Source organism: Aptenodytes forsteri, unplaced genomic scaffold (genome assembly GCF_000699145.1).
Source record: "Aptenodytes forsteri isolate BGI_AS27 unplaced genomic scaffold, ASM69914v1 Scaffold243, whole genome shotgun sequence".
In the NCBI taxonomy this organism is placed as follows: domain Eukaryota; kingdom Metazoa; phylum Chordata; class Aves; order Sphenisciformes; family Spheniscidae; genus Aptenodytes; species Aptenodytes forsteri.
In genome coordinates, this window is record NW_008795314.1 from 737,725 (window position 1) to 749,194 (window position 11,470).

At 58.6% G+C, this 11,470-nt stretch overlaps 1 protein-coding gene across 1 annotated transcript in view; it reads right to left on the minus strand.

The window, feature by feature from the left end:
- UNC13D (unc-13 homolog D) overlaps window positions 1-7,122 on the minus strand; it is a 16,047-nt gene extending 8,925 nt beyond the window's left edge. Inside the window, exons 1-12 of the mRNA XM_019472106.1 lie at window positions 7,066-7,122; window positions 4,116-4,148; window positions 3,734-3,841; window positions 3,284-3,343; window positions 2,954-3,020; window positions 2,693-2,870; window positions 2,285-2,329; window positions 1,803-1,871; window positions 1,534-1,603; window positions 1,086-1,190; window positions 655-747; window positions 297-400 (exon numbers count right to left, since the gene is read on the minus strand). Of these exons, the coding sequence (XP_019327651.1) occupies window positions 297-400; window positions 655-747; window positions 1,086-1,190; window positions 1,534-1,603; window positions 1,803-1,871; window positions 2,285-2,329; window positions 2,693-2,870; window positions 2,954-3,020; window positions 3,284-3,343; window positions 3,734-3,841; window positions 4,116-4,148; window positions 7,066-7,122 (989 nt within the window). The remainder of the gene's footprint in view (window positions 1-296; window positions 401-654; window positions 748-1,085; window positions 1,191-1,533; window positions 1,604-1,802; window positions 1,872-2,284; window positions 2,330-2,692; window positions 2,871-2,953; window positions 3,021-3,283; window positions 3,344-3,733; window positions 3,842-4,115; window positions 4,149-7,065) is intronic.
- Window positions 7,123-11,470: the final 4,348 nt, after the last annotated feature.

The window sequence follows — 11,470 nt, forward strand, 5'->3', positions numbered from 1 at the left end:
GGAGATCTTGGGGCCCGCCAGCGCCACGGCGTGGAGGAGGGAGAGGCTGGGCTGAGCCCCCGGGGGCTGGGGAGCACCCAGGGGCCAGCGTGGGGTTCCCCCACCCACAGCTACAGCTGGGATTGCAGGGGCAGGACCCAGGTCTCCTGGTGCTGCCCGGGATGGGGGGCAATATCAGACACGCTGGGCTCATGGGAGAGACTGGCTGCGGTCAGACGGCCCCAGGGAAGGCATCGAGACCCTTGCCCCCCCCCCTGCAATGCTGCATCGTGGCTCCTCACGCGTGGGGTACTCACGCCATGACCTGGTGGAAGTCGGAGAGATCCTTCTGTGTGGCGTGCAGGTACAGCACGGTGCTGGCATGCCTGCTCAGCTCCCCATCCCAGGCGATGCTGCCAGCCTGCAAGGATGCAAAAGGAGGGTGACGTGTCCTGGAGCAAGCTGGGCTGAGTGAGGAGGAGGACAGGCACCAGGGTGGCGTGTGTTTGCAGGACCATGGGAGGAATGGGTGCCCCGTAAGGATGCCAGGCACGGGCAGGCATCATCATGACCCTCCTCCCCATCACACTGCAGCAACGTGTCAGGCGTGATGGGCTCCAAAGGAAGCCCTCACCCCAGCCCAGCTGCTGGAGGGCTGCTTCTCCCCCTTGGTACCTGGTGCTGAAGGATCTCATAGGACACCAGCTGCTGCAGGAGGTGGCGATGGACAGTGTAGCTCGGCTGTGTCCGGCTGCACGTAGTGGCCCTCTGAAAAGAGCCAAGGCGTAGGAGCAATAACCATAACTTGCCTGAACGCACAGGGATACAGTCAGAGAGTGGGGACACAGGAACCCAAAAACCATGGGGCCAGAGAGCCCTGTTTGAAGCCGGGCCAAGGGGCGCAGGTGCACCAGGAGCAAAGCCCCCCACGCTGGCATGGAGCTCAGGGGAGGGTCGAGCTGGTTTCCAGCACAGGCAAACCCTGGTGCTGGCACCTCTGGTCCTGGGGCACAGATCTGTGACCCCAAGATAGGCCCCAAGGGACAGGCAGCTGCCCCATCCTGCCAAGGCAATGGAAAGAGACCCCCTTCCCCATCCCCTCCTACCTTCTTGTGAGTCAGCAGGAACTGCAGGTGACACTGTCCCCGGTTGGGGTACGTCTCTGTCCGTGGCTCCAGCTGGTACCACTGGTCATCCCAGCAGTGCAGGTCCTGCATGCACAGAGACAAGGGTGAAGCCCCGGGCAGCCTTCCCGGGGGAAGGATCCCACTCAGGGACCAGGTCCCACTGCGCTAATGGGGCAGGAAGATGCTGTATTGGATGACTCTAGTACTGGATTCAAAATAAAAGATGTATATAATCACTGAGCGAGTGTGTTGGAGTGGCTGGGGCACCTGCCACTGAACTGAGGGACCTGGCATCAATTTGCAGCTCTGAGCGAGGACCCTGGGTGTGCTCAGTGCCACCGCGGGGCTGGGATCCTGCCCAGACCCCGTGAGGTTTAACCGGTGCCTGGGGAGTCACTTGGAGGAGGCGATGCACCGCGGTGCTCACCTTCAGGCGAAGGACCACATTCCCCAGGAAATCATCCTGCCCTTTGTCTTTGCGAGCATCTTTGAAGATCCTGAAAGGCACGAAGGAAGGAGGGGGGTGAAAAGGTTTCCTGCAGCCATGACCCAGCCATGGTCGGGGCAAAGAAGGGAGACGCAGACCTGCCAGCCTCCCTCCCTTCTTCCAAAGGCAATTTTAAAAATCCAGCAGGCAAATAAGCATTTTCCAAACCCTCTTTCCTCGGCAGCCATCAGGGCCACGCCAGCACCAACCGTTTGAGGCCGTGGAGGTCCGTCAGCTCCCCCAGCTTGTGCCGCACCGACTCCACCATGTCTGAGTCCCTGCGAGGGTGGGCAGCAAAACCCACCGTGGGGAAAGGAGGAAATTCAGGCGATTGCAAAACAGTTCAGGGAGCCGCAATGACGGCAGAGCAGGGAAGGTGCTGGGGTGGGCAATATGTCGGGACTGAGGCCACCCCCAAAACTGGCTGTCCAGCCAAAATCTGCAACCACACGGCTTCTTGCCATAAATAAAATCAGGGCTCAGGATCAGCCCTGCCTGGGCAAAGCCAGCCTGGGCTCTCTGCTCACGCTGGTTGCATCCTGCACTGTGCACTGCTCCAGCAGAAAGTGATGGGGGAAGGGGTCCCCAGCTGGTTTCTGGGGCTTTTTAAAGGGTGCAGGTTGAAGGATCACACCAGCGACCCTCCCAGGAGGCAGGACCCCGCTTAGGGCCGGGGAGTGCTGCCGCTCACCACATGTCCAGGTGGAAGCTGGCCGTCTCCATGTCTTCAAACTCCCTGCAAGGCACCAGCAGGATGCTGTTACTCGAGCAGCATCTGAGGGACCGGCAGCAAGCAGGCAGGACAGCTGGGGATTACAAGCAGGAGGCCCTTCCCTGGGGGAGACCCCAAACCACCCCGGGCAGCCTGGGGAAGTGGTGGGAGAGCCCCGAGGCAGGGATTTTTGCCATGCTTTTGTTTTTCACCTCCCTGGACCTGCTGCACTGATCAGACCAGAAGCCTGGCAAGCCCCAGTGGGCATCGCCCCGGCAGAGCCCCAGCTCCTGATTGGGCTGAGTGGTGAACCCCCCCATTCACCCCCAAGAGCCCTGGGCACCCCCTCCAGCCCCCCATGAGCAAAGCCAAGGGGTGGCAGATTACAGGATAAATGTCTCGTCCCACACCGGGCTGAGGGTCTGGGTTATGACTTGCGTGCGATGGATCTGGTCTTCGGGGATGAGGTCTTTGACCACAGCCTTCATCCGCTTCTTGTGGTCAGGGTGAGCCGGTTCCTGGCTCTTGGCCTCGATGCCCAGCAGACAGTACGGGTCGCTGAACCCTGCAAGGGTGGAGGCGTGGAAGTCCCCGTTGGGAGCAGCGGCTGGGCCTTTTCCGACGGGACACCCACCTGTCTCCACTTACCGCTGACGTCTTTACCCAAAATCCCCTTGGCTTCCTTCACGGTTGCTTTCAGGCAAAAAATTGGGCTCTGGAAGAAAGGGAAAAAAAAAAAATGCTTGATGTGGGGTCACCAACCCCATGAGGAAGGATGGGGCTCGAGAAGGATTTCATCATCGGCTGCTGCTCAGGTCAGCAAACGGCTCCTGAGCAACTCCCCCAGCACAGCCCGGGGCACCCCGTACCCCAAAGCCCGAACACAGGGGCTGGGAGGCACCACAGCCCCCAGCACCACCCCGATGCGGGGACCCCCCTGGCCACAGCATACTGGGGAGACGCCATCTCGCTGCGTACCTCCAGTTCCTTGACCTGTTGCATGAAGACGCTGTGCTCCTCCGCATCCATGCCGAAAGCCTGTTGTAGATATTAGGGCCAATAACAGATGCTGCCCTGTTAACGGTGGCTGGAGAGCAGCCAGGGGCTTCCCTCCACTCCCTGGGAGCCAGCTGCAGCTCAAGGGGAGAGGAGAGGAGCAAAGAGCCCAGCAGAAGGGCTGGGGACCAGCTGAAAGCTCTTGAGGGAGAGCCTTCTTCCCACCATCCCGAGCCTAAGATAAATATTTCTCCGTAAGGCTAGTATTTCCCAGCTGCAAGTTGTCCCAGCCCTCCAGCTGGACGCTACTGCTACGGCTTTTAAGGTGCCCGTTAAAAGCTCCCTCCAAGTGCCCCCCATCTCCTTTAGCCGAGAGGGTGGACATGTTGGGGGACAGGTTTTGGGGACCCCATTGGGGAGGTGGGGACCCACCTTTTGCACGTAGGCGTAGAGCTCTTGGACATCCGCGACGTGGTGGTGCTCGGGCTTGCCCAGGCGGTGTCGGATGGTGTAGAGGACCTCCTCGTAGAGCAGGGCCAGCTGCGGGGGGAGTGCTGACACCTCGTGCGGGGCCAGGCCAGCGGGGACTCGCTCCGCGCATCCCCCAGGATTAGCGGGGTGTTCCCCCCACCCCCGGCTCCCCGAGCTCCCCGCTGGTCCCTGCTGACCCCCTCCTGGCATCCAGCCCTGCCCAGTCACCACTGACTGTCCCTGGGGAGCACCTTCAGGAGCTGAGCCATGTCCCCAAGCCCCAGCAGCGCTGCCACCCCCTCCAGTGCCACCAATGGAGATCATGGCAGGGCCACGCTCGTACCTCTCTCTTGGAGAACCGGTGGGACAGATCCATCTAGAGAAAGACAAGAAGCAGAGAGGTTTCCCATCAGGTCTCATGGCAGAGGGTGGTTTCAGGAGGAAACCGTGGCTGGGCAGGGCAGGGCAGGGCAGGGCAGCTGGGACAGGGTGGCATCACCTGCAGCCCATTGGGTTGGGATGCCCCAGAGGATGCCGTGACACCCCGCAGACGCCCCACAGCCAAGGGACTACTTCCTCCATCACCCACTGGCGGGGCAGCAAGGCAAGGCAAGGCAAGGCAAGGCAGGGCAAGGCTGGGCAGGGCAAGGTAAAGCAAAGCAAGGCAAGGCAAGGAAAGGCAAAAACCGTGGCGGCAGGGCAGGGCAGGGCAGGGCAGCTGGGACAGGGTGGCATCACCTGCAGCCCATTGGGTTGGGATGCCCCAGAGGATGCCGTGACACCCCGCAGACGCCCCACAGCCAAGGGACTACTTCCTCCATCACCCACTGGCGGGGCAGCATGGGGGCTTCACTCCCAAGCCCCGTCAATTAAGGAGGGCGCAGTGAGGATGGCAACAGCAATTTGGGGTGAACCATAGGAGGCTTTAAAAGCCAGCCACCCGCCTCTCGCCCCACAGAGCTGCTTGCTGGCCCAGCCAGGCCCAGCAGGACCAGGCTGGAGAGCAAACCAGCCAAGGAAGAGGGCAAGCGGCCAAAGAGCAGCGAGGAGCTGCAGGCTGGGCAAGGCAGCTATGGGCAAGGAGAGGCCAAAAAGCCATCGGGATTTGTGACTTGAGTCCTCTTGCCAGAAAGAAAAATGAGCACTGCTGCAACGGTACATTGCTTGTTGTTGAGCTGAAGGTCCATTCCCCACTTGAAGGATGACCAGCAACAGCATTTACTTTCCAAAAGGCAGCTAAATTAAAACGGTGCCACGCGACGAGGCACAGCCCAGCTCCAGTGGTGCTCAGCCCTGGGGCTGGCCAGGGGGTCCTGCTGCCCACACAGGCCCTGTCATCCCCTGCCTCAAATGTCACCTCCCACTCATCCAGGCTCCGCATGGGTCCGGCCGGGAGATCAAACCACCTCTGCCAAAAATACCCTTTTCCCGGGCAAACCCCAGCTCTCAGCCTGTCCTCAGCCCCTGTTCCCTGCCCGATGCCGAGGCTGAGCCCATCCTGCATCTGCTTCTCTAACCAAGGTCTGGATTCGGCCGCCACCACCACAGCTGAGCAACTTGTTCCTGCTGCGGAGCCTAGCCGGGTGGCCGTGACTTTGCCACTGCCACGAGCCGGGTGACCAGCCAGAGGGAGGGGGACCGGTGCCCCTGTGCCATCCGTTACGGCCCCCCCGTGCTGGAGCCTCTGGGAGTGCAAGGGGGTGATGCCAAAAAATATAATGGAAATGTTTTAAACCAGTTTGGCCCTTTTGTGCTGAGGGGCGTATACCGAGCACAGCCCCAGCGACCTGCTCAGCCAGGGCTGGCAGGGACGGATGGATGGACGAGCCCGACCTGTGGGTCAGCTCAGGCTCCAAAATGACCTTAGGATCCCCTTAACAGAAGAAAAAAAACAACCCTGAACTGGAACATTAACATTTGCTTATGGCAGATCTAGGGCTGGCATAATCCCTCGGCCATCTGGACTAAATTCAACTCTTCCACCCCCAGCCAGTTTAACCCTTGAGCTGCTTCTCTCCCCACCTGCCTCCATGTCCCTTCTTTTAACCTCTGGTCGCTACCAGGGGCTGCGGTGGCTCAGCAGCCCCTGTGAAAGGGGGACCCGTTGCACCCAGGAGGGCTCCTGCCTGCCCCTGCCTGCCCCTGCCCAGGGCACTGTCCACCTTCCGCTGCTCCTGGCACCATCCTGCCTGCACCAAGGCACGGCGGGCATGGTCCCGTCCCAAATCCTTCAGCATCCCCGTGGGCAGCGCTGCCCCGTAGCAGGGTTGCAAGTGCAGAGGGGAGAGAAAAAGGACTTTATTTCTCTGCTGCTGTCACTTATCAGCAAGGCACAAGCGTCTGCTCCTCGCCCAGCAGAGGAGTAGCATGAGAGGGCAGGGGGAGGAATTGCTGTTGATTTGGGGGGGGGCAGGTCCCTGTTTCTCCCTTCTGCCATCGGGGATGGCTGCTGCGGGATCTGCTTTGTGCCCACCCATATGCGCACAGGACTGGTTAAGCTAAAGCTGAGCCACCAGGATATGTTTACTGCTGCTAATCCCCACACCAAGAGCCCAGCTCAAATCCAGGAGCGGTGCTTAAATCCAGGTCCGGATACAGCCACCAGCATCCCCCCCACCCCGTTAGCTGCGGCAGTGTCACCGGTGCGGGAGGCCAGCTTGGCTGCGGAGACGGTAACACTTAGGAGGGAGGACAAGTCCCTGGGGGGGAACACCACGAGGACAGATCATCCCAGGGCCCAGGACAGATCATCCCAGGGTTCCTCATGGGGGATTGTGCCCACACGCTCCCAGCAGCGCCGGGCAGAGGCGTGCAGAGCTGCGGGTCCCATCTCCACGGGGGCGGCCGCAGGGATGCCGTCTGTCTGGCCACTGCAGAGGAAGTCAGTTGGGTTGAGTTGGCCGAAAGCAGGGCTTTGGGGGATCTTCGGGCAGCAGGGAGCCCAGAGGGGTTGGAAGGCACTGGGAAGCTGTAGCTGAGCTAAGAGGGGACCCTCAGTGCCGGCACAGAGCTGCAGCCGACCCCGTACACAGCCCTCGAGTGCACATTTGCATGGGTATGGTACCTCCACATCCCCACCCCCACTCCTTGTTCGCCCTTGCAAAGCATCCCAGCCAGGACATGGCCTCGGTCCCTTTTCTCTCAGTTCCCTTTTACAGCCTCGGCACCCAGCTCTGCACCCCGGGGTCCCCTGGGCACAGCAGCCCCGACCCCCTCCCTGGGGCCATTGCACCCCAAACGCGCTCCCCAGCCCCAAACATGCTCCCCAGCCCCCCGGGGTTACAGCCACCTACCTCAGGACTCTCCTCCCTGGGGAGGGTCCCCACGGGGGTCTCACTGGCAGCATCCATCTCAGGGGGAGGCTCAGCACAGGGCAGGGGAGCGGCTGCAGCTCTGCCTGCCGCTTTCGCCTCTCCCCCTTGCTCGCATGCTCGGAGGAAACCACAGACCTTATCTCGCCATGGCCATTTTAACAAGCGGAAACGTGCACAGGCCTCCTTCGAGAGCAGCACGGGGAGGCAGGCGCCCCGGCCCCGCTTCCCACCGCCCCGTCCTGCACAGGCAGCCCCTCGACAATGGGCACCTCACGGCGCAGACGGGATGGGAGCAAAAGAAAGGTGTCACATCCAGTCCCTGCTATTATTTATGAGCAAGGAATTGGGAATAAGTGGAGAGAAATAGTCCCGAGAAAGCAAAGCCCAGCAGGGAAAGGGGGTGGTGGGGAGGATGGGTGGGGGCAACATGGAGGATCTGGGCTCCTATGTGTATTGGGGATCCATCATGCCCTGCGAGCGCAGATGGGGACCCCGCAGAAAGCAGAAGTCATCTTCAGCCCCGGGGGATGGAGGGGATTTGAAATCTGGTGCAAAAGCTGGAGCGTGGGAAATCCCTGCGGCACCCGGGTGCGTTGGACAAAGTTGGGCTGAGAACTGATGCAGTTAGTGCATGTGCTGGGGACGGACGGCACCGGGAAGGGGCGTGCTGCTTATTTCCCTGAACGGGCTGTCTGGGCAGAGCTGGTTACTGAGAAAAAAAAGCAGCAGGAAACGGAGTTAAAAACTCGTGCTTTACTGTCAGCTTTCATTCTTGTAAACACTTTATCTGATTGCAACTCTTGCCTATCACAGACCAGCAGCAGAGCCCACCCCTCGAAGATCCCTATCGAAACGCCTGCACTGATGGCAAATGGGGGGAGCTGCAGCCCAGGAGATGACCAGGGGAAGAGCTGGTTTGCTCCTGGATATTTAATGTACTTACACACACAGCTAAGAGCAGCCTCGGGCTCGGGGTCGGAGGGGCTGTTGAGCTGCGCAAGCATTTGCTGCTCAACGGACGGACCCACAGCCCAGGGAAGGACATCAGCCTTGCGCTCAAGACTTGCACGTCACTGCTGCGGCTGCTGAGCACCCACGGGCTCTGCAAAGCAGGGCCATGACCACGGCTGACACTACACTCTCCATCGAGGGGAGTTTTTGTCCTTCCAGCCTTCCTATTTCTGGCCCGCAGACACTCCCAGAAGCCATAAACAAGATGCTTCAGATGCAACGCAGGGGGCAGAGGCTCCACGTCGGGTTCAGTGGTGCTGTGTAGCCTGTCAGGGATTTCTGCTTAATCCAAACAGGAAACCACGACCGTGGAAACTGCACTGGAAAGTTTGTCCCCTTAACTACCGTACGAGGCACTGCAGAGAGAGATGGCTCCAATAGCACGGCGGTACCCCGCAGCACGCTGGCTCGAACCAGGGCTGCAAAGGGCTGCAGGAGGCTGCTGGCAGCGGCATCCCTGTGAGAGGACGGGAGGGGAGGCAGGCAGGCAGCCAGTCCCGTTCATCCTTGCAATCACCTAGTCCTTTAATTAAGGCAGGTCGCACTGTTTTAGCTGCTTCAGGAGAGACACAAGTTCCCTTTGCCCTGAAACCCTGTAAGGGCAGGTTATATTGGCAAAAGGGGTTCCCTGAAGTTGGGGGACCAGGAGATGGAAAAAGGGCTGCCGGCGTTGGCAGCGGGTCAATGTGGGGGTCAGGTTTTCTTTATCCAGGTCAGCCAGCACAGGACCGGGGCCGTGAGGGGCTGCACAGCACAAACACAGCGAGTTGCCAGGGGCAGCGGGATGCCAAGCTAATCTACGGAATAAAAATCCAGAGATACAGCGAGACACCGAAAAGCTGAAATCCATCCCTGCTCTCACAGCGATCGTTCAGCCTCATCCCCTGAGGTCTGAAAAAAGCTGCTCGTTACAATTCTGCTTTCTCCCATGTCAGGAAGGCTCTTTTGTAACTGTCCCCAGGAACCAGCGCAGTAACCCTGAGGAACTGGGCTTCAGCATCACTTCCTCTGCCCTCCCGAGTTTGGCAGTGGAGCTGCCTCCTCGTCCTGCGCCCGGTGAGGGTGCCCGTCCCCTCTGCTGGCAGAGATGCTCGGAGGTGTTTGCCCAGCCCTGCCAGCCTCAGCCCTGCCTTTATCCAGCCTAGCATTTGCTTCATCTTGGGCAAACAATTTAAAAGCAACTCCTCCCTCACTGATGGAGGGGGACATGGTGGATGGGTTGATTTCTATTCTGCATCCCTCTCCCTTAACACACACAAATGCTGCTTATTGATCTGGGACATTAGTGCCAGGCTCCACTGCAAAATAATGTCAGTGGGAATTAGAGCTGTAACGTGCGCTATGGCATTCGAAAATTACTGCTGTCGTCTTTGCTTTTAGCTTTGATTGCACAAGCAAAATCTGGCCTAGCAAAGAGCAACCACAGAGATAAAGGCAGGACGCAGACACAGGGTCCCCGAGCTGCTCACACCTTTCGCTGCTTCTTGACAACAAAAAGTAACAGGGGTCAAAGAAATGTCTCTTACCTCAGCCAGCACAGAGAGAACAACTGGTAAGAATTTAGTTAAGCCTCAAATCTACCTCCCTTCTCCTTGTAAGGCTAAAGAAATAAAATCCACTGCAATCATAAAAATTGCTAAGCATCAGGCAATCATTCCCCAGCCAAGAGCTGGTGGCTGTGCTGGGGGTTTGCAGGTTTTAGAGAGGAAAACTTCAGCTTCACTGTGGAAGTGGCTGTTAAAAAGCACTTTCCCCAAAAGTTCCCCAGCTGGTCACCGCACTGCTCGGGGCTGGTTTGCAAAGCCGGCTGGAAACGCTCAGGCAGAGCCTGGCAGGGTGGGCAGCACACGTCCCCCATCAGCGGCCAGCATGGTCCTTACAGAAGGTCTCTGTGCAGGGCTCACATGGTTTTGAGCCTCTGTGTGTGCAAAGGGAGAGTTGTTTGGTGATCCCGTTTCAATAACAGCAAACGTTTTTTTTTCCCCTGGGTTTTACCAGTAGCCACCTGCTCCACAAAATACCGGTGACAAAAATCACTGAGCTCACGTATCTCATCGTATTTGCACCTCGAATTACTCCTCATCCAGGAAACAATAAGAAAAGCCCTACAAAAGCAGCTCCAGAAGCTGCTTTCTGGTTAGCAGACACAATCCCAATAAACTCCATGCCCCAAACCTGCAGGACAACTAGCCAGGACCTTGCGAAACATCCCAGACATCCCAGGTCAGGAGCGCTGTAAAAGGACTTTGTTTTCCAAAGGGAGTGGGTCTGCACTCCCCAAAACAGACCTCCCTCCCCACAACATCAATCTGCCCCCCAAAATAGCTACCCAGAGGCACGTACCGTATATATGCACAATACAGAGTGAACCCAATATAGAGGGAAGCCCTCCATTCCTTTTAAGAACAACTTGTCCGAAAGGAAAACCCTTTTCCTTGCAGGCTATAGGGATATACTCCTGTGGGGTTACAGGCTGCCCCCGGTATAAATAAAGTCCACAGTTCAGTCGTGCATGGGGTTATAGGTGCTGCTGAGAGAACAGATCTCCAAAGAACAAGCATTATCGCCCTCTTTAAAGGGTATCTTCCCTTTAAAGGAAAACCTGGTATGAAAGGACCCTCCGCAAGCATTAACAGCAGTTTATCTCCCTACCTCTTGGCTTGATAATCCTGGAGCCGCAGCCTGCCCTCACCCTTATCTCAAGCTCTCAGCTGGAAACGGGCAAATAGTCAAAAAATTGATTTCAGCGTGTCCCTCCCTCACTTCTTTTAAACACGGGGTCCAATGACTCTGCAAAACCAGGCTGTGCCTGCCGGAGTTTGGCAAGGTGTACAGCAAAAGCACAGCGCAGAGGAGAGGAGGGGAAGGTGGTTTCAAAATGAGATCAGGGACAGTCCTGCTCCCTCTCCTCGGGGCTGCCCGGCCAGGGCGTCCCCCCGGGGACCTGTGGGTGCTGTGTGCTCTGGGACCAGCGATTTCATACCCGGAAGGGACGTCAGTCATTTCCCCTCCCTGCCTACTGCAGGGCTTTCCAGTTATTTCTGCTCTTACCCCACATCTTTTCTTCCACAGGCTCTCCCGAGCGCTTTGAGTGCACCTAGCAAAAAGCAATGGGACCTGGGAAGGATGGGGGGGACACACAGCACACCCCCCACCCCATTTGGGACATCTTAGAAGGACATCAAGGCAAAGCCAGTCCTTCTGGGAACAGCAAAGGGGAATTCCCTCAGGAGTCCCGGGCAGGAGCACGGGGTTTGGCATGAGACCTGCCAGCTCCACAGCGGGGGCATGTGAGGATGACTCTGGCCACGCTGCCCATGAGGCAGTCAGCACGCCAGTCACCTGGGGGGGGGGGGGGGGTCACACCGCCCCT